Consider the following 21087-nt stretch of genomic DNA (forward strand, 5'->3'; position numbering starts at 1 on the left):
CCATAATAAAATGGAGATAATAACTTACCTTATGGGTTTTGGGGACTATGAGAAGGTAATGCATATTAAAATTATATATAAATATTTTTTCCCAAGGCCTGGTACCTGCGTCTATATCAGAACCTCCTCCATTTAAATGTCTTCTGATAAATAAAGTAGATGGGAGTTGTAAAACCTTTAATGACTCTGAACAAGAGGATCTGCAAGGATTTGGTGTGTGTCTTGATCCTGTGTATGATGTAATTTGGAGGTAAGCGTCTCTGTTAATAAAATAAAGTAGTAAATAGGTTTTGATCTAATTATACTCTTGTGGTAATATGAAATTCATGTATAGACAGACTTTTCACACATGAGAACTCTGTTTAACTAGTAGCTTCACTTCTACTGTAGTGATTCATAGGGAACTTTCGGACATAGCATAGTGGTTAAGAGCATGCATTTTGTGCCACACTGCCTAGGTTTATCCCAGCTCCACATTTTGCTTTCTGTATCACCTTGGAGAAGTTACTTTGAACCCGTGTGCCTTGGTTTTCTCATTTATGAAATAGGGATAATAATACAGAGGCATAGAGCAGGTGCTATAGAAGTGTTTGCTAGTATCATTATAATTATTAGTTTTACTTTCAAGAGTTCTATTGTTAATTATTTTTAGTCTGTTAGCAATTGTATCTATATTGTATAGAATTCATTCTGTTTCTTATTCCCATGAATAATTATTACCAATTGTGTAGAAGGAATTATGCCAGATACAATACAGAATAAATAAGATAATTGAGCCTGCCTTTTAGGAATGTGCATAACAAAACACCCATATTAGTAGAGAAATGCATAAGGTTGTATAAACTCTGGAAATTATAAAAATGTAGAGATAGATAAAAGAACACAAGAGAATTGAGAAATACATTATATTGTATTTGTTTAAAACTTATTGTGGTGTTTTATATACATAACAAATAAAGAAAAGAGTTATCTCTCTCAGTATTTCAAGCTTTAGATACTAATGGGGGGATATCCTTCCATTACCAGAGTAGTTCATCATAGGCCTGAGCCCTTGTTTCTTTCCTCTTACAGTGTTTATTTGGCTGGCCTTAGTGGGCAGACATTCTAAGATGAAAGGCTGAAGTGGTAAGAGTGTGGAGAGGGAGGAGACTTTGTCTTCATTCTTTTTCCCATGCCTACTTGCCTTTCCCTTCAGCCAGCCAAGTCTTAAGAGGTCATGTTTTCTATTTATCTTGAGGCCTGCATTCAGAGTGAAGGAATTGTAGTGCTGCTCAGGTTGCTGACCAGCTTACTATATTATTTGGGCATTTTGTGAAAAGATCTAGAGGCTAGAATTGGGTTGAGTAGTGTTTTTAGATCTGCCTGGCAGCATTGTACAGGGTAGATTAAAATACCAAGAGGCTTCAGGTGACTGGTCTTTTGTAGGCATCCTTAAGAAAACATGAGATGCTAAGAACCAAAGTTAGAGTAGTCATAGTGGGATAGAATGGAGAGGATAGAGAGGAGAGAAGATGTAAAGATAGAATTGTCTGCAATTGTTTACTGATTAGGAAGTCAGTGTACAACATACTTAGTTACCACAGAGCAGGCTCTGGTTTGGACTTAGGTATATAAATTGATGTGGGGTTTTTTTGTAGTTTGGTATGTTTTTCTTATAAACGAACTAAATTTGCATTAACCAAACAAAAATAAAAATTGGCAGTATGGAATTTGTCTCTGGATGCATTCACTAAGTTAAGAGATAAAAATATAGCTAAGTTCTAGAAGCAAAAACTTACTTGAATTAGAGCCATTTCCCTGGGGTCTTAAAAGAACTCTGAAGGATGATATCCAGCTAGTTGAACTTACCTTTTTCATACATGGTGGTAGCAGTGGGACAGATGGTCTCAAATGCCTTGCCAGCTCTTTGATCATTTTCCCCATTGTTCTTCCAAAACAGAGATTCAAAGATGAAGGACAATCTCCTCTTATTTTTTGGTAAAACAACTGGGAGGTATTTTCCTTTAAATTAGGATCAGAATCTTTTAAACCATTATCCTGACCTGTGGCTGCTTTGTGTCCTCTGTGTTTTCAGTGGAGTACTAGCATTTTACAGCTATCACAGGTATTGCTGATCCAGCATTAACTTACTTTGTCTTTCCTTCTGACCAGCATCTGCTTCCTTTTAAATTCTTTAGGCACTAACTTTACCTGAATAACTAGAAACTTAATATCTATAAGGAGCAGATAAATGTTGAGAATAGCAATTTTATTTTTTACTTACAAATTTATACAAATAATACATGAATTTGAATTGGACATGAATTTGTGTTACTTTTTTAAAAGCAAAGCAAAAATACATATAGGAAAAAGCATGGTCATTCTTCAGATCTTTGTCTTCCTCCATACCGATCCCACAAACCTTGTCTATGGATCCACAAGTATTGTTTGGTTTATATTGTTTGAAACCTTTTAAAATGCATGTATTTTTTAATATAAATAAGAATATAAGTATTCTAAAAATTAGATTTTTTTTCCTCAAAAAAAGATGATTTGGAGATCTTTTCAAGTCAGTATTTTAAAAAATCCTTCATTATTAAAACTGTATAGAATTCTGTTGTCTGTATATACCAAATATATTTAGCTGTTTGCCCATCAGCGAACATTTTAGATTTTTTCAATGTTATAGTATTACCTACAGTGCTACAGTGAACACACACACACACACACACACACACACACACACACGTACAAGCATGTGCACATACAGAGTTTTGTACATACGTAGAGTATTTCTGTGAGATAGCTTTCAAGAAGTGGAATTGCTGAGTCAAAAGATAGGCTCAGAAAAAGTTGATATATACTGCCAAATTGCCCTTTAATACTGTCTCACTAACTGGTATGAGAATCTGTATTTCCCCATAATATTAGCATCAACAAACAGTACTTTTATTGTTTTCAATTTTTGCAATGTTAATTTCATTATTCAATATGTATTAAGTGTATACTATATGATAAGTAAAGAATGACATAAGGTGAATAAAATAAACAACGTTCTTGCTCTTATGGAAGTCTTTTTCTTTAGCAGAGATAGAAACTACATGAAGGTGAATAAATAATATAGTTCTTGTTCAGCACCATTAAGGAAAAAGAGGGTGCTGTGATTGAGAATAAAGCAGTGACCTCTCTTCCATACTATGGAGACAATATAAGTTAAGACTTTGAATTACGAGAAAGAACCAGGCATTTGAAGAGTCAGGAAAAGTCTTTTGGGCAGAGAGATCTTAGTAGGCTCAGCTGCTCTGATGCAAGCAAGAGCTTGGCAGTGTTTTACGAATTTGAAGACAGCCAGTGTGGCCAAAGCATAATGAGTGAGTGACGTGAAATAAAATTAGAGGGGTAGGCAGAATCAGGACATGTGGGACTTTGTAGGCTAGATTACGGAATTTGAATTTTCTTCAACATAGACATAGGAAGCCTTTGTAGGAATTTGAGAAGTGACACCGAGATTATACTTACTGTTACTGTGTGGAAAATCAGTGGGAAGGAGGCAAGGTATAGGTTAAACCAGTAGTGCTAGGGAAAGATGATGGCTTGAACTAGGGTGTGTAGTGGGGAAGGAGAGTAGTAGTTGGCAACGTATACTTTGGAGTAGAATGAACAGGACTTGCTTGTGTTAGGGAATTAAGGAAAGGAAGTAATTAAGGATAATTCCCAAGGTTCTGACTTTGGTATTTGAGTAGATATTGGTAGCATTAACTGAGCGAGGAAAGGCAAAGAGAAAAGCATTTGCCGAGACTCATTTTGACATGGTAAGTTTAGGATCTAAGTGAAGGTATTGAGTAGGCAGTTAGACAGATGAGTCAGGCTCAAAGGACTGGTCTGAACTGGAGTTTTAAATTGAGAGTTTTTCGGTTTTTGGTGGTATCTACAGCTATTGTGTTCAGTGACATCACCTAGGCAGAGAGAGTAGATTTAGAAGAGCCCTAAGAACTTGAAAAGTTAGAAGTTAGGTAGAGAGGAGGAACTAGCATGAGGTGACAGAGGAGCAGCCAGTGAACTACAAGAGAAGGCCAGGAGGGTATGCTGAGATTGAAGTGGGAAAGGGGCATGGATCAAGAAGAGAAGGAATTGTTCAGTGATGCCGAACACTGCTGAGGGGCTGATTAAGTGGCTAACAAAAAATTCTATTTGATTTGGCTGCTTAGAATTTATCTGCAACTTTGAAAGAATAATGTCATTGAAACAAACAATAGATGTGCGAACTGGATTGGTATGGTTTGAACAGTGCATGGGGAGTTCTGCTTCTGGCATTTGGTGAACTAGATACTTTGAATGCCCTATACTTAAAAAACAAACAAACAAAAGATCTTTATATTTTATACATAGCTTGGCACTCAGCCAAGAAATTGCTACTGTGCTGTGCCTGTCCTCTATGTCTCCTACTGTACCTCAAAAAAAGAAAACCAACATAAAAATAAAAAACATACTTCCATAAGCAGTAAGTAGTTTGCATTTGTGAAACATAGGATTGTGTTGAGGGCAAATGCTGATTTCAACTGGCATTTTGGAAACAAACATTGTGCCAGCTGCAGGGTGAGGGAGACAGAGACTGATCCCTAAATTCTCACATTAAGCCGCTGGCTCGGGAATGATGCTAAAATGGATAATGCCCCTTTGTCTCCAACAGAAGGCAAGTGTAAATCATGTTTAGAAAACAGCCTCCTCCAGTTAGGTCCATAGGTTTTTAAAGTATGAATCAATCAAACAAGGGCTCAAAGTCTTTAAGACTGCTTAATATGTAAGAAATGTCACTGTTAGTGAAATTCAGCAGAATGAGCGGCAAGATAAGTTTCATATCTTAGAGTTGTCAGAAACTGAATGTAAATTAACTATACATGAAATCTTTAAAAAAATAAAAAATAGAAATCAAGATGAGCAAACAAAAGAGACTTAAAATAATGAGGCATATTTGAAAAACAACCTAGTAGCACTTTTATAAATGGAGAATAGTTTTTTAAACAAATGGATGAATATCAGATTTGAACAGGTGAGAGAACTGATAAAACAGAAGACACATCTAAGGATATTACCCAGAATGCCACAGAGAGACAAAAATATAAAAAATTTGAAATTTAAGAATATGGTGAGAAGATCTAATAAATATCTAAGAAGGAAATATTGGAGATTAGAGTCCCAGAAAGAGAGATTGTGTACTCAAGTTGATAAAAACAACTTTCCCCAAAAAGAATTCATAGAGTAAAAGAGGTCAAGAAGTAAAGATAGTTTTTTGAGAATTTCGTTCTGAAAGAGATATGCAAAATGGAGTAACGGCAGGAGGACATCATGGGTTCCTTATAGTTTTGTTGGTGCTTTACTGTTTATTAGTAGGGTTGAACATCTGCATAAACTCTGTGCTTCCTTTCTGAGAATAGCATTCCATTCCTTTGTCTGGTTTTGCTCTTGAATTGATTCTCTTTTATTGGTTTCCAGAAGCTCTGATACATTGCGGATATTGTAGTTTTGCCTCATATATATACTTCACATATTTATTTCAACTTTTGCTTTGTCTTTAAACATTTTTCTGGGGGTTTTGTTGTACAAAAGCTTTATATTTATATGTACACATCAAATTTTTAAGTATACAGTTACTGTATTACTTATGAAGTATTGTAATCTACATTACTATTTTATTCAAATTCTTTCACTAGTAGTGATAGACATTGCTTTATTTATATATTTAGTTTAGATGCAGAAAATAATGAGCTACATTTTGACCTCATTAAGCAGACTGTATTATTTATTTTCTTTGTATCATCAGTTATATTTTAGAAAAATCTTAAACAAAACTACATGTTGAGGTGCTGTAATTATTCTCTTTCTGGAAAGGTTTCGGCCAACTACTAGAGAACTGTGGTGTTACAATGCAGTGGTTGCTGATGCCAGACTTCCCTCTGCAACAGACATGCAGTCCAGATGCAGCATTCTTAGTCCTGAACTTGCCCTCCCAACAGGATCCAGGGCTGTAACCACCCGATCTCATGCAGCTTTGCATATTCTAGGTATGGTTCCTATTTGATGTTCAGCTAATGTGCGTTAATGTGTGCTGTGCTGAGGTTTTTTTTTTAAGAGTATTAAAATTTATATTTCACTGTCATGTTTGTTAAACAATAATAATATGCTAGGTGCAAAATAGGTTAAATCCTCTAACTTTAAGAGGCTTATCCTACAGAAAACATACATCGGACCTGTACCAACCTCATGAAAGTTTTACAAATGCCCAAATATAAAACAGTCTAGAATATAATTTTCCTAATAGGTAGCTCTTTAATTAAGCTTGCTTAATTTGAATGTATAAACTTTTAGAGAAGTAGATAAGATATTCAAATGTATGATTATATTTAATTTATATACATTAATTTTAAATAAATTCTATAAAATATATGAATTTTACAGATACTACTTCTGTCTCTTCTTATATAACAGTTTTCCATAGCACATCAAATTCACTTCTCTTTAATTACTTTGTGATATAGCACTTTTGCAATGTATATAGTCTTACTGCTTTTAAAAATGATTCTTAAAAAGACACAGTTATATTTATCTAGCATTTGCAATTGTGAAATCATATTACTAAGTATAATTACTAGGTCATATATATAATTTGTTTCTTTTTTCTCAAGTTTTATTTGGTAACCAGAGTAAACATCCAAAACTATCATCAATTAAGGTTATTTCCAGTTAAGGTGTCTTCTTCGAATAGTACTTTAAGAATCAAACTAAAGTAATTCAGAGAGTTTCATAAAAGGAAGCACCTTGTAAGAATACAAAGGTTATGCTATTCCAGCTTTTCAGAGATTTAGTTTTGTGCACAATGTTGTCACATAGCACACAAGGGGACTTTAAAAAGTTTGTGGTAGGCAGACCCGTGGCTCACTCGGTAGAGTGCAGTGCTGGTAACAAGGCCACGGGTTCGGATCCTATATAGGGATGGCCAGTTTGCTCACTGGCTGAGCGTGGTGCTGACAACCCCAAGCCAAGGGTTGAGATCCCCTTACCGGTCATCTTTATTTAAAAAAAAAAAAAAAAAAAAAGTTTGTGGAAAAATAAGATTAAGAGATAATATGAATATTTCCATGAACTTTTTGAAGCCATTGCGAATGTTTGAATATGTTTGCTACCCAGACAGAGGAGAATTTTTATTGGTTTTGTTTTCCCATGAGATGTTGTTTAAAGCTTAGAATAAATTTGTTGAACACACTCAGAGTTATTTATTTTAATTCATCCCCTATAGCATTCTAATATCATCGGTGTGGGAAATTTTGATTTCAAGGAGTTGAATTTTGTTTGTTTTGTTTTAGGTTGTCTTGATACCTTGGCAGCTATGCAGGATTTAAAAATGGGTGTTGCAAGTACAGAGGAGGAGACTCAAGCAGTAATGAAGGTTTATTCCAAAGAAGATTATAGTATAGTAAACAGGTTTGAAAGTATGTATACTTATGTTTAAAAAATATTGTTTTATAACTGAAATATATATGTGGATATTTTAAAACATGGATTATTTGTATCTTTTAGGTCATGGAGGGGGCTGGGGTTACTCTGCCCATTCAGTAGAAGCTATACGTTTCAGTGCTGACACTGATATTTTACTTGGTGGTCTTGGTCTGTTTGGAGGTAGAGGAGAATATACTGCTAAAATTAAGGTAAAGTTCATTGACACTGTGGCTGTTTTTCGTCTGAAGATGTTGATTTTGACTTAGTTTATTATTTTATTTAATGCTTTTTTTTTTTTTTTTTTAACTTTTGTGGGAGGTTAATCCTTCCCTTTAAAAAGGGATTGAGGAAACATTTCTAAAAATCTAATACAACAGCATTATGTCATTAACTCATTAAAAAATAATTAAGTCACTAAGAAGGGAGGAAATGAAAGGAAAATGCTTTTTTAGTAATTTAACACTGAAGAAGGCTGTAATAGTCAATCTCAATCCTTTGTACTGAACTTCCTGGTGGTCTAGGAAAAGCAGCACCTTTTTGTGTGGCTACTTTTTAATAACTGTTTTAGTGACAGGAGGCACAACTGTTTTAATGCATGGACATATTGATGTAGCTAAAAAATTTTTAGCATTTTTAGTGCCAAATACATGTAAACAACCATAACCCCAAGAGCTGGTACCAGGGATGAAGTGAGAGAGATACTATAGGGGATGGATTCCATCTGGTAGGCAAACTAAAAATCAGGAGTCCTAAGTTTTCCACACCAATTTATCTCTGAAAAGGCTAGCAATTATTCTAAGCAAAGTATATGCTTATTGTTTGAAAATTCACGAATAGCTTGAATTATCTGCTTTTCATGTTATCAGAGTTTTCTCTTAAAGGAAAAGAGAAAACTGTAGTTTGTGCCTAAATTTCAATAGCAGGCTTCACAAAAAATTCTCAAATGTCATCTATTCAGAAGATATTTTCCTAATTCTCTCAATAATACCTAAGAATTATATTAATATATTAAAACTTCTTTATAATGTTGTTTTTTGAGGACACTCCCTATAGAGGCCCAACCAGACCTGACAAAGTTTTAAGAATATTTGCTTATTTCTGGTTATAATTGGAATATATATGCTAAAAAAAAATGCAGATGCTGTAGGAAAAAATAATGAAAATTACAAGCCTCTATACTTACATGGAGTGTAGGGACAGAATAATGATTAAGGACACCTGTAGCATATATATGTTGAAATAAGAAAAACAGTAGATAACCTTTGGATTGTTTCAGTATACCTGATTCAAAGTGGTTATTTTAGAATGCCTTGATTCATAGTCAAGATAAAGAAGCACCTTAACTTAATGAGTTATGTAGTTCTGGTTGACAATGTCTAATAAGCTCATCAAGTAGATATATTTTTTCCTGGACTTCAGGCGTCTGTTTTTGTTTTTGTTTTTAATAATAGTCAAACCATTGTAGACCTTATATTTAATAGTTCTGTTACAGAATTATAGAGTCCTTCCATGTACAAGGGTACTTCAAAAAGTTCACAGAAAGATTCATATTCTTTCAGTTCTATTTTTCCACAAACTTTTCGAAGTACCCTTGTATGTTGTCATTATGTCAGCCCCATTTTTCTTTTTAAACTCAAATTCTACTTCTCCATTCTCTGGGAATGATCTTGCCTTTACGTTCAATTATTCAGTGAGTGCACTAAAAGCCTTCCGACAGGAGTCAGTCTTTTTTTTTCTCTCTTCACCTTTCTAAAGTATACATTGTTTTTTCCTAACAGTAAGCCCCTGCTTTATTTTTGTGTTTTGTTTCATTTTCACACCTCTGGTTGTTTCTTCTGTCTCTTTGTTGTTTCATCCTCTTCTATCTGGCCACTGAGTATTGGGGTTCTTCTAGGCCCAGCCACAGGCCCTCTTTCTCTACTCTGTATTTTCTTATAGGTATTCTCTTCTAAGGCCAAAGTTTCAGTAGCCATTGACATACCATGATGCCCAAATTTATTTCTCGAGCTCTGGCTGCTTCTTTAACTCATTTCCATGTAAATGTTTTAAGGCATGTCAGTTGTCAGTCATTATATATCTTAAATGAATTTATGCTCTTTTTCTAAGACATGGCTCTCTTCCATGCCCTCTGTCATGAATAATACCACCCACCATATGCTTGTTAAACAAGCCAGAAACCTGGACTTTTCTTTCTTTCTTTTTTTTTTTTGATAGATCCTTCATCTCTTTTCTCCCCCCAAAAAAGACTCTTCCATCACTGCCCTAGGTAAAGCTCTTTGTCATGGGCTAGCCACCTAGCTAGTCTCTGTACATATTCTTAGCTTTCTTTCTGTCTCATTCTCTCTCTCCTCATTCCTTCTTAATCCTACTGTTTGCCCCATCCAGTCCACCGAAATTATTCTTGTCAGAGATATTAATGACTTTTATATTACCAAAGCCAGTGGTCAAATCTCAGTTATCTTCCTTAACCAGTTAGCTGAATTTAATTCATTTGAGCTCTTTGAAATATTTTCTTCACTCAGCTCCTGGGGTACCACACTTCATTTTCCTTGTCTCACTGACTGCTCTTCTTAGTCTGCTGCAAGTTGCTCATCATCAACCTGAACTCTGAATGTGAGAGTGTCCAGAATTCACTTTTGGACTTCTTTTTAAATTATACTCACCCCCATAGCGATCCATCCTTATGGCTTTAAATACCTTTTCTTTGATGATTTCTAAACTTACAGACCTGTTCCCTGACCTCCAGAGTCATATATACTATTTTTAAAATAACCCGCTTTTAAAAAAGACCTCTTCCTTTTAGTTCTTCATTTTCACTTAATTCCATAAACCTTTTCCTATTTGTTATCTTTTCTCTTTTTTCCTTATCCAGACTCTGTGGTGGTCTCCTCTTTTTTTTTTTTAAAAGATGACCACTAAGGGGATCTTAACCCTTAACTTGGTGTTGTCAGCACCACGCTCTCCCAAGTGAGCCACGGGCTGGCCCCTCTTTTTTTATTTAATAACCATTTTTTCATGCTCTTCATCTCTCTTTTTCCCATGCCATGTAGCTTTGAACTTTTTTTGTGACCTATTTTTTAAAGGTTCCTTATCTTCTGTTATTCCTCTCTCCATTGCTAATACTTTTCTATCTTTTTTTTTTCCTCATTATTTTTCTATGTGTTCCACAAGTGTTTAATTTTTACTACTGTGAAGTGCACACTGTTAGTATCCACCCCTCTTTCATGGATGAAGAAACTGGGTCCCAGGATCTCACAGCTAGTAAGTGGTGAAGAGTCTACCTCATTTGAAACTCTCTTAGGTAAAATGCTTTAGCTGAGTTCTCTCACCTCCTTAAGATGTTTACATCGGGTACAAAACTTCTTGTATAGAAGAAGCTTATTTAGAGCATTTGCTATAAATACATGAGTATGTAAATCAGGAAAACAGATTAACATGGACCATAAGATATTGTATATGTTTCTTAATTTAAATTACATATGTGTGTATTTCACTTAATAACATTAGAGAAGCAGGTACTCTGATTTTTTACATTCTGAATAATCCAATATGTATTGGACTCAGAAAATTATAAACACATTCAGCAGATTTACATAACTGAATAATTGGGAAAAATATGTTTTTCTCCTTTCCTCAGCTGTTTGAGTTGGGTCCTGATGGAGGAGATCATGAAACTGATGGAGACCTTCTTGCAGAGACTGATGTGTTGGCTTATGACTGTGCTGCTAGGTAAATGATTTGCTTGTTATTCAGTATAATCCTTATGTACTTAAAAATTCATTAGATATGAATAAACATAACTTTAAAAGTAATATTAAAATAATCTGCGAATATCAGAAGTTTGAGAAATTAAATTATATGTGAGGTGTAATTTAAGTGTTGCTTTTAACGATTAAAGCTAATAGTGTACTTCACAATTTTATTTCATAAGATAAATTGTCTATTTCAACGTTGAAGATGAAATGGAAATATATATATATTTTGTACACTTTTATTTTCATGCATCTCTTAGAGAGTACTTAATATGCCAGTGTTCTGGAGATTGATACAATTATTTATTACCCGTAGCATTGTATATATATACATATGTATATATATATACACGTGTGTGTATATATATATATACATATGTGTATATATATACATATATATATAGTGTCAAGTAATACTGTGTTATAATTCAGATCACCTATGTACATTGACATCATTCCAGTAGTATATGCTTGATAATAACACACTTGGAGAGACAACCCACTTTACTGTAACCTCTTAGGAGTTTATCAAAATCAGTATGTTTATTTATGAAGGTTCATTAAGTAAAAGGAGACTTAGATTTTAGCAGTCCTTTCTGTGTAATCCTAAGAATGATCTCAACACTGTTATGACAAGTTAGTGATTTGATTCAGGGATTATTATGATGAGAAAAAATATAAACTAAGCTTCATAATAATGGTACTCTGTACCTCCCCAAAATAACTATTTTAAGGAAATCTTGTGGTGGGTTTTATAGGCTTTTTGCTAGTGAAAATATATATTTTCTGAAATAAGGGTCATAGTACAACATTGACTTTGCTTTTACCAGGTACAGACTTTTGAGAACAAAAGAGTAAATCTAAAGGAAATTTTGGTTATTTCTTTACTTTAGGCATTAACCAATATCATGAGATGTTTTTCAGTAATCTTTAATGTTTTATACAAATAAACATTAGGGAAAATTTCAGGAAAGTTAATCTATTAGTTTATTAATTTTCAACAAAGCTTTAAGATGACATTGTCATTTACTTTTTATTTTTGAGCAGTGATTATGAGTCAAAAATATAGTATATGGCTTCACATATAGAGAATCATCTAGATTTTCTTCATTTGCCTATTTATTTGCCCAGACTCCTAAGGCTAGCATTAAAGGACTTCAATAATCTGTCAGAGCATCTTTTATTGGACTTTCTAACTAGAACTCTTCTACATGTATCTTAATGCATTAACAAAACAGAACACCTTGTCATTTCATTACCTTCTTTTGTACTTTCATACAGATACATTCATGATGATTCTCTTCCTTTCTTAAATGCCTTTTAGTCTTCTCTCAGTCCCAGCTACAACTAATACTCATTCCTTTCACGCTCTTTCCTAGAACTTTGTAACTTTAGCAGATACCGTTATTTATATACATGGGTACTTCAAAAAAGCCATGGAAAAATAGAATTCAGAGATACCATGAATTTTTTCACGAACTTTTTGAACTGCTCTTGTACATGTCTTTTCTCTTATTCTAAATTAATAGACTTTTTGGTTTAGTTACTGTGTCACAGGCTCAGTTCCAAACACTTTTCTGAATTAATTCAATCCTTAGAAGTACCTTATGAGCTAGATATTATTTTCACTCCAATTTTCAGATGAAGAAACTGAAGTACAGAGAGGGTATAGTAACTTGCCTAAGGTTGCCCGGCTAGCAAGTCATAAAGCCAGGCCTTGAACCCACACTCCTTGAACCCACGCCTCCTTGAACCCAGAGCTGTTTTCTTAACATGCTATCTCTCAAAAACACTTTAACTGAATAAAAGAACTTTGAAGCTAAAGTTCAAATTTTTGTTTTTCAGCAATAATTTGCATGGTTTTTATTATATCAATTTTAAAAATTTTGTCTTATTTTAATATGAAAGTTTTATAATATTTAAGCATGTTGTAGAATTCAGGAAGAGGGGGAAGAAATATAATTCTTTCACTTTAACACAATAAGTGTTGTTTGTGTTCCTTTCCAGACTTTTTAAAATAGAAGGTTTTTAATGTTGTTTGACAAAAATCTTATAACACAATTAGTTTCATGTTTTTGTTTATAAGGGATTTTTTAAAAAATAAATATATATAACAGGGAAGTGCAAAGGCATTGTCTTTGACTCACCAATTTTTCTCAGAGAAAAATATGCGATGATGTTTGATGAACCAGTTCTCCTGCAAGCTGGATGGTGGTATGTAGCATGGGCTCGGGTGTCAGGACCCAGCAGTGACTGTGGATCTCACGGACAAGCTTCTATTACCACAGATGATGGGTAAGAGAAATATTTAAGTACTACTTAAGCAGGTCTAATTTTTGTTCATGGGATATTGTTTTGAAATCCCAGGGGACTTTGAGTAGCATAAAAACCTTAGTAAGACTAGAGCATAATATAACTGCTAAAAATTAAATTTGTGTAACCTCATGCCAAATTACCATTTAGACAGAACAGGGAGATAATAGGACTGCTGTTCTTTGCTCTTGCCAGATGGCATTTGTATGTGTTTCTGGGTATTATATTGTTTAAAAACTTTGTTACCAAATTAGAAAGTATATACAGGAAGGTGACAAGGATAGTGAGAAGTTTGGAACCATAAAAAAGAAATATATACTTACTACTAAATTTGATAGTGCATATGAAGACAATTTATAAATTGCAAAGCTTCAGGTATATGAGATAGTATTGTTTTAATAAAATGTAGGGAAAATTTTATTATTTAAAACTAACTTTCATATATAGAGTGCTTTTCAGTTTATGAAACACTTTTATATGTATTAGCTCAGTTGATGCCCTTAGTTAATAACTTTGTGAAGCAGTTATTAGCACCATTTTATACTCAGGGGACTGGGAAACAAAAAGGTGAAATGCTTTGCTTAGAGTCATATGTTTACTTTGTGGCAGAACCAAATCTGGACCTGGAATTTGTTTACTCTAAATCCAACATTCCATATACTGTACTCTATTACTCTGATTCATTTGTTTGAAAGGATTATCATTTGTAAGAGAAATTCAGTTTATTCTTTATTACTCTTGAGCATAAACTGTTAGAAATGGGTAGAAATTATATGATAGTATATTTCATTTTAGTTAAACTCATAACAGAGCTGACCAAAAAAGGGACAGACTGATTTATGAGGTGAATTTCATGCTGCTGAATATCCAAAAGACTGCTGTAGAAAAATTTATCTGTGGTATATATCCCTTTCAACTTACTCTGATTGCGTGCTAGAACTGAGGAAGCTGCTTTGACCCTGGACTGTGTGATTCCCATATGTAGTTCATTTAAACTTGGAATATCATGCACTTTGAGGCTAGAGCCTATAATGCATGTAGTCAAGCAAATTTTGTACTGTTTGTAAGTAAAAATCTTTTGTTAAAAGTTTACTTCTCTGGTTAAAGCCGATATGGGGGGCTGAAAGTGGGCAGGACAGCTACTCACCTAGGAGTTCCTGAGCAGGTTCAGTTTCTTCATTTCACTGATTAAGACACTCAGAGCTAGAACTAAAATCCAGACAATACTTTTTGCTTTTCTTTAAAAAATTAATAATTTTTATTAATGTAAGATTTGAAAACATTATTGTTAAATTCCTTATTTCCTTTAATAAAACATGTATCATGTCATTTTTGGAATTATTATTATTTTTTCTCTTCTTAGGGTTGTATTCCAGTTTAAGAGTTCAAAGAAATCAAATAATGGTACAGATGTTAATGCTGGTCAGATACCTCAGTTATTATACAGGTACAGGTATTTAGCATATTTGTAGTTAGTTAATATCATTGTGCTATGTTTCTATGGAGAAATTATTTGAAGCAATCAGCAAATTATAACATACAGGTAGAAATATGGCTACATTTAACAAAAACATTTAATTTAGTTAAGGTTTTGTGTCTTTTTAAACACTTTCTATATCACGCATATTTTAAACTTTACCTAATGACTCAGATTATTTATATTATGCCAATAACAGTATTTTCATGACTTGTTTTTTTAATATCTATTGATTTTCTTACCAATTTCACAATGTTACACACTAATAAAATTTTTCTTACTGAAATGAAACTGGGGTGGTGTGAGACTTTAGATGTAGGTCTGATTGATTTAGTATAGTCATGCTTCTGGTTCATTTTGTGATGGAATGAACTGGAGAATTCCTTACTGTTGATGAATTTTCTCCTTTAATTGAAATATCAAGTAGTAGCTTACTCTTATGATAATATTTATTATATTTTAAACATTATTTAAGCATTTGAATTGTCTCAGTAATTCAGACATGTATGGAAGCATACACCTATGTGTGTGTCTTGTCTATTTCTAGATCTGCAATGATTTTAAAGAATTCAAATGGATATAAACTCTCACTAAAAAAATGTTAAGCAGTAAAAAAATCAAAGGAAATGTCTCTAGAACATTGATTCTCTGTCTTCCATATCTTCTTTTCTAGAAATCACTTAAGGAATCTGGTTATTACAAACCTCATTTTTCCCAAGAAGAGACTTTTGCTTGTTTTTATGCAATTTATTATAGTTATTTTTTGTAATGTATGGCTTTACAAATATAAATTGCATTCAACTACTTCTGGGTACTACTGGTTGAATATGTACCATATTGACATTTTACCTGGCAAAAAAATTTTTTAATGTATAGTTTAATTATTTCACTATTGCAAAAATATATATTTTTAAAAGAAAAATGTCATTGGATTTGCCAACGTAATAAATATATGTGTGTCTACTACCTTTAGACTTCCAACCAGTGATGGCAGTGCTTCAAAAGGCAAACAGCAAACCAGTGAACCTGTACATATTTTAAAGAGATCTTTTGCGAGAACTGTCTCAGTGGTAAGCCATTTTATAAATTTTAGTTTTTCTATTCAGGGCTCAGTTTTATTTTGATGTTCAGAATTTAGCCACTCTTCCAAGCGTTTATCTCAGTGTAACTTTATGAATTCAGATTTGGTTTTGTATTAGCATTTATATTCTAGGCCAAAGATAATACTTACTTTAAATGATGGAATAATAGAGATGTTCCCTATGATTTTAATATGTCCGGCTGACTTGGCCCACCTGTTTCTGAGATAAATGATGGCTTTTAAAAATAAGTCATGTATGAATGCCTATGCTGAAAGAATTAGAAAGTAAAAAGTTAAAAATGGCACTGGCCCAAAAAAGTGGTACTTTAATACTTGAGGACCTAAGTAGAAGAGTTGCATATCTAACTAGGAACTTCATTGAACTATTTGACCATCCCCATTCTACATTTAAAGATGCACAATGCTATTGGGTTTACCAGTGCAGAGTGGAAAGTCAATATAATATAATTGAGAGATCATAGTATGTCTGCTCAGGAAGTCTAAGTTAAATTCTTGCTCTTTTATTTATTAATTGAGGATTCTTATGCAAATTAAATTACATCATAGCATTATTTTGAATTTCTAATGAGATAAAGGGCATAAAATGCGTTTTGAACTGTAAAGCACTATATGAATGTGATTTGTTAATGTAGCTGATAGTTTCTCATGTTGGTAAAATGCGTAGGAGAACTTTTTTTTTTTTTAATTTGTTTTTTAAACCTCAGAATTAATGCACATCCCTGGTAGGAATGGGGTGGAATAGGGATAAAACTATACTAAAAGTATATTAAAGCTTTTTCCCCATTCCCCCATTTTTACCATATGTACCTACTATTTACATTTTGATGTATGTCCTTTCAGACCATTTTTATACACACAGAAGCTTAGTGTGTACATACAGTATGCTGTAGATCATTCTTGTTTGTTTATTATACTTATGGTTTTCATCTTTTAAATATTTCATAGTATACACCATGGACATCTTTTCCTGTTAATACATTTTGTTCTTTATCAGTCTCTTCTGTTTGCATAGTATCCATAGAATGGTTGTATTCTAATTTATTCAAACCTATTCCTATCAAACAACCAGTTTGTTTCTCATTTTTTACTATTATGTTTTGATTAATGAGCATCTATACACGTGTTCTTTATTACTTATGTGCATATTTCTACTAGAACTATGCCCATTTAAATTTTGATATATTTTGACTTTCCAAAAAAGCTATGGCAGTTTACAGGGAGTGTGCTTTGAATAAGAGACTGCAAGAACTTTGGCTCCTTGGTACCTTTGTATCCTTTTAGTATTAAGATGAGTTTGGTATCTTTTGATCCAAATACGGATCTTTTACTCTCATGTCTTTTTCGGTGACCTCTTTTTTCTGTGCTTAGTAATCCTTTTGTATTTATGTGTAAGTGGTTTTGTGGTTATTAGGTAATTGTAATCTTTACATAAGAAACTTATTCAATCATTTCTTTAAAAAGTTATACTATAAACTCTCACTTTTGGTCTTACTATTACCAGAGGTCTAGGATTTGGTGAGGGTGGGGGAATAAGTGCTCTGTTTGGAAATTCACATAGTATCTGTCATCATGTACGCAAGATAAAACCTACAGACCAGCTGGATCCACAAAGAAAATTCACCACTCTGAAGTCATATTCTAGAATTTCTAAAAATCCAGATAAGAATTTTTTAGTGTTTTCTAGTCAATTTTTATCTTCAAATAACTTATCAAAAATTGGTATATAGTTTGTATCATGATACTGTCACTGATATCTAATATTAAAATACTTGCTTTTAAATTTTATTTATTTTTTACTACAGTTACTATATATTTAATTTTCCTTTTTAGTAAAAATGTATGTGTCTTTAATTTTTCTCTTATTTATATGATAAACAGCACAGGTTGGTAGTGGGGAAACTTAAAAATATATTTATGAATAGATAAATATTGAAGAGTTTTTTTTATAAGTGCCTAACTACTTTATCTTGTTTGTCAAACTTCAGAGATACTCTTAATGGTAATTTGTAAATGAAAGTATAAGAGTGTCTATTATTTGGGCTATAAAAATGTTCAAAATATGGCTGGTTACTCAGTTGGTTAGAGCACGGTATTATAACACCAAGGTCAAGGATCCCTGGAAAAACAAAAACAGGGCTGCCCAGTTAGTTCAATTGGTTTAGAGCACAGCCTTGTCACACCAAGGTCAAGGGTTTGGATCCCCATGATGGACAGCACCCACCCCCTCAAATTCAAAATAAAATTTTGAAGTTGCATGTCATTACCTTTCCATTTGATTCAACTTTGGTATCATTTGAACTAATTGTTATCTGTTCTTTCATATTCTGGATTAGGAATGTTTTGAGTCATTGTTGAGTATTCTTCACTGGAGCTGGACCACCTTAGTCTTAGGAGTTGAAGAACTTAGAGGATTAAAAGGATTCCAGTTCACAGCTACACTTCTAGATTTAGAGAGACTGCGCTTTGTGGGTACCTGTTGTCTGAGGCTATTGCGTGTCTATACCTGTGAAATTTATCCAGTGTCAGGTAAGATGAATTTGTTAATGACTTTTGGGAAAAAACATTTGAGACATTGAGAAGGTTTACACAGAGATAACCAAGAGTTTAAGATCCCTCACCACCTTTAAGCTGATCCTGAAATGAGAAGAGAAAGTCAGCTTGCTATGATACTTGTGTATTAGCTTATAAAGAATAAATAGATTACATGTCATTCTGATAACAAAGTCATAGTAGGCTAAAATTACATACTCTAATAGAGTGTTATTAAACAAATTCTGCCAAATAGAAATATTTTGAACAACTGATTAGATGTAAATGCTGAAACCACTTTTTTTTTCAGGAAGATTAAAAAAAATAATTTTGGACCACACTTAGTCTATAAATTGTTTCATGTCTAGGTTATGAGTGCTTGTGATTTTTTAGCTATATAGGAAATTACTGAATTATATTGATTGTTGTCATGCATATTTAGTGTTCTACTTTTGCTTTTTTTCCCTCAAAGCTACAGGAAAAGCAGTTGTAGAAGAAACTAGCAAATTAGCAGAATGTATTGGAAAAACCAGAACTTTGTTAAGAAAAATTTTGTCAGAAGGAGTTGATCACTGTATGGTGAAGTTGGATAATGATCCTCAAGGATATCTCAGTCAACCTTTGAGTCTCCTAGAAGCTGTCCTTCAGGAGTGTCATAATACTTTTACTGCCTGCTTTCATTCTTTCTACCCAACTCCTGCCTTACAGTGGGCTTGCCTCTGTGATCTCCTGAATTGTTTAGATCAGGTAATTAAAGTTTTTGAAATGTTAATTGAAATCTGATATGTTGCTTAATGCTCTTCAAGAAAATTAATTGCAGTGCCCCCATCTTTTTAACTTTTATAAAAAATAAATTAAGAAATCAGTTTGGTATATGTGACTTGCCTAATCAAAATTGAAAAAATTGAAAATTTTTTTTGCTATCTGCTTTATCACATGTTGGTTATAAAATTGGCAGGCACTTTGTGCAGCTGCTGATTTGTTCTTTGAATCTCTGTGAGTGTGTGTATTAGAGAGAGAAAGAGAAAAAACAACAGTGAGTATGTGAGAGCAAGGACAGTATCAGAAGGGCAGCCCTTGTGGCCTCCTTGTATACAAGGACAGGAAGGCCAGAGTGCTGAGTGAACAGGCATGCAAGCGTCATTCATTCATTCGTTCATTCATTCATGAGGAAACCATAACCTTCATAAATGTGTATGCACCAAATCACCGAATTTCAAACACTTCAGGCAAAATGACAAAACTACAGGAAGAAATAGACAAATTCACATTGATAGTTGGAGACTTCAGTGCTCCTCTTTCAGTAATTAGTAGAACAACTAGACAAGAAAATCAGGGATCCAGAAGATTTGAACAATGCTATCAGCCACCTTGATCTAACTGACATTTATAAAATAGAATATGCAACTGCAGAATACGTATTCTTTTCAAGTACACATGGAATCTTCACCAAGATAGACCATATGCTAGGCCATAAAATAAGTCTTAGTAAATTTCAAAAGATTAAAATCCTAAAGAATATGGTTTCAGGCCATACTAGAGTTAAATTAGAAATCAATAGCAAAAGATATTGAGAAAAGCACCAAATATTTAGAAAATAGACAATACTTCTAAGTAACCAGTGGATCAAAGAAGAAATCACAAAGGAAATTTAAAAACTTTTTACATTGGAAAGTAGAAATGTAACATTATCACTTGTGGGATGTAGCTAAAGGATTTCTTAGTGTGAAATTTATACCTTTAAATGCTTATAATAGCAAAGAAGAAAAGGTTTAAAATCAATATCTAAGCTTCTACCTTAAGAAGCCAAAGGAGAAGTAAATCAATCACAAAGTAAGAAGAAAGGAAGTAATAAAGATAAGAGCAGAAATTATGAAATAGAAAATAGAGACAATTAACAGTTAAAAGTTGGTTCTTGGGGGAAAAAAAAAAAAAAAAGATAAACTCCTAGCAAGCCTTATTGGAAGAGAAAGAAAAAGAAAAACTATAAAATACCATTATCAGAAATGAAATAGGGAATATCACTACAGATGGAACTAATGATAGGAGAATATTATGGATAACTATACCAATGAATTTTATAACTTTAAAGGAAATGGACAAATTCCTTGAAAAAAGTAAGTTAACAGAATCTGACACAATAAGAAATAGAAAATTTTGAATTGTCTTATGTCCATTAGAAACATTGAATTCATTATCAAAAATTTTCCCACAAAGAAAATTCCACGACCAGACTTGTGTTAAATATTTAAGAAAGAAATAAGATCAATGTATTACAAATTCTTCCAGAAAATATAGGAGGCAACACTTCCCAACTAATTTTATGAGGTTAGCCTTATCCTGATACCAAAACTTAACGAAGGATATTACAAGAAAAAAGTATAGATTGGGCCGGCCCATGGCTCACTCGGGAGAGTGTGGTGCTGATAACACCACGGCCA

General features: G+C 33.2%; 1 protein-coding gene across 1 annotated transcript in view; it reads left to right on the top strand.

Annotated features, from left to right (window-relative positions):
* The window catches only part of MYCBP2 (MYC binding protein 2), a 254502-nt gene that overhangs the window by 116733 nt on the left and 116682 nt on the right, over window positions 1–21087 (top strand). The window contains exons 23-32 of the mRNA XM_063102315.1: window positions 97–250; window positions 5869–6041; window positions 7341–7466; window positions 7555–7682; window positions 11111–11202; window positions 13386–13520; window positions 14902–14985; window positions 15989–16085; window positions 18451–18643; window positions 19119–19393. Of these exons, the coding sequence (XP_062958385.1) occupies window positions 97–250; window positions 5869–6041; window positions 7341–7466; window positions 7555–7682; window positions 11111–11202; window positions 13386–13520; window positions 14902–14985; window positions 15989–16085; window positions 18451–18643; window positions 19119–19393 (1457 nt within the window). The remainder of the gene's footprint in view (window positions 1–96; window positions 251–5868; window positions 6042–7340; window positions 7467–7554; window positions 7683–11110; window positions 11203–13385; window positions 13521–14901; window positions 14986–15988; window positions 16086–18450; window positions 18644–19118; window positions 19394–21087) is intronic.

This window comes from Cynocephalus volans, chromosome 7, assembly GCF_027409185.1.
Source record: "Cynocephalus volans isolate mCynVol1 chromosome 7, mCynVol1.pri, whole genome shotgun sequence".
NCBI classification, from domain to species: Eukaryota; Metazoa; Chordata; class Mammalia; order Dermoptera; family Cynocephalidae; genus Cynocephalus; species Cynocephalus volans.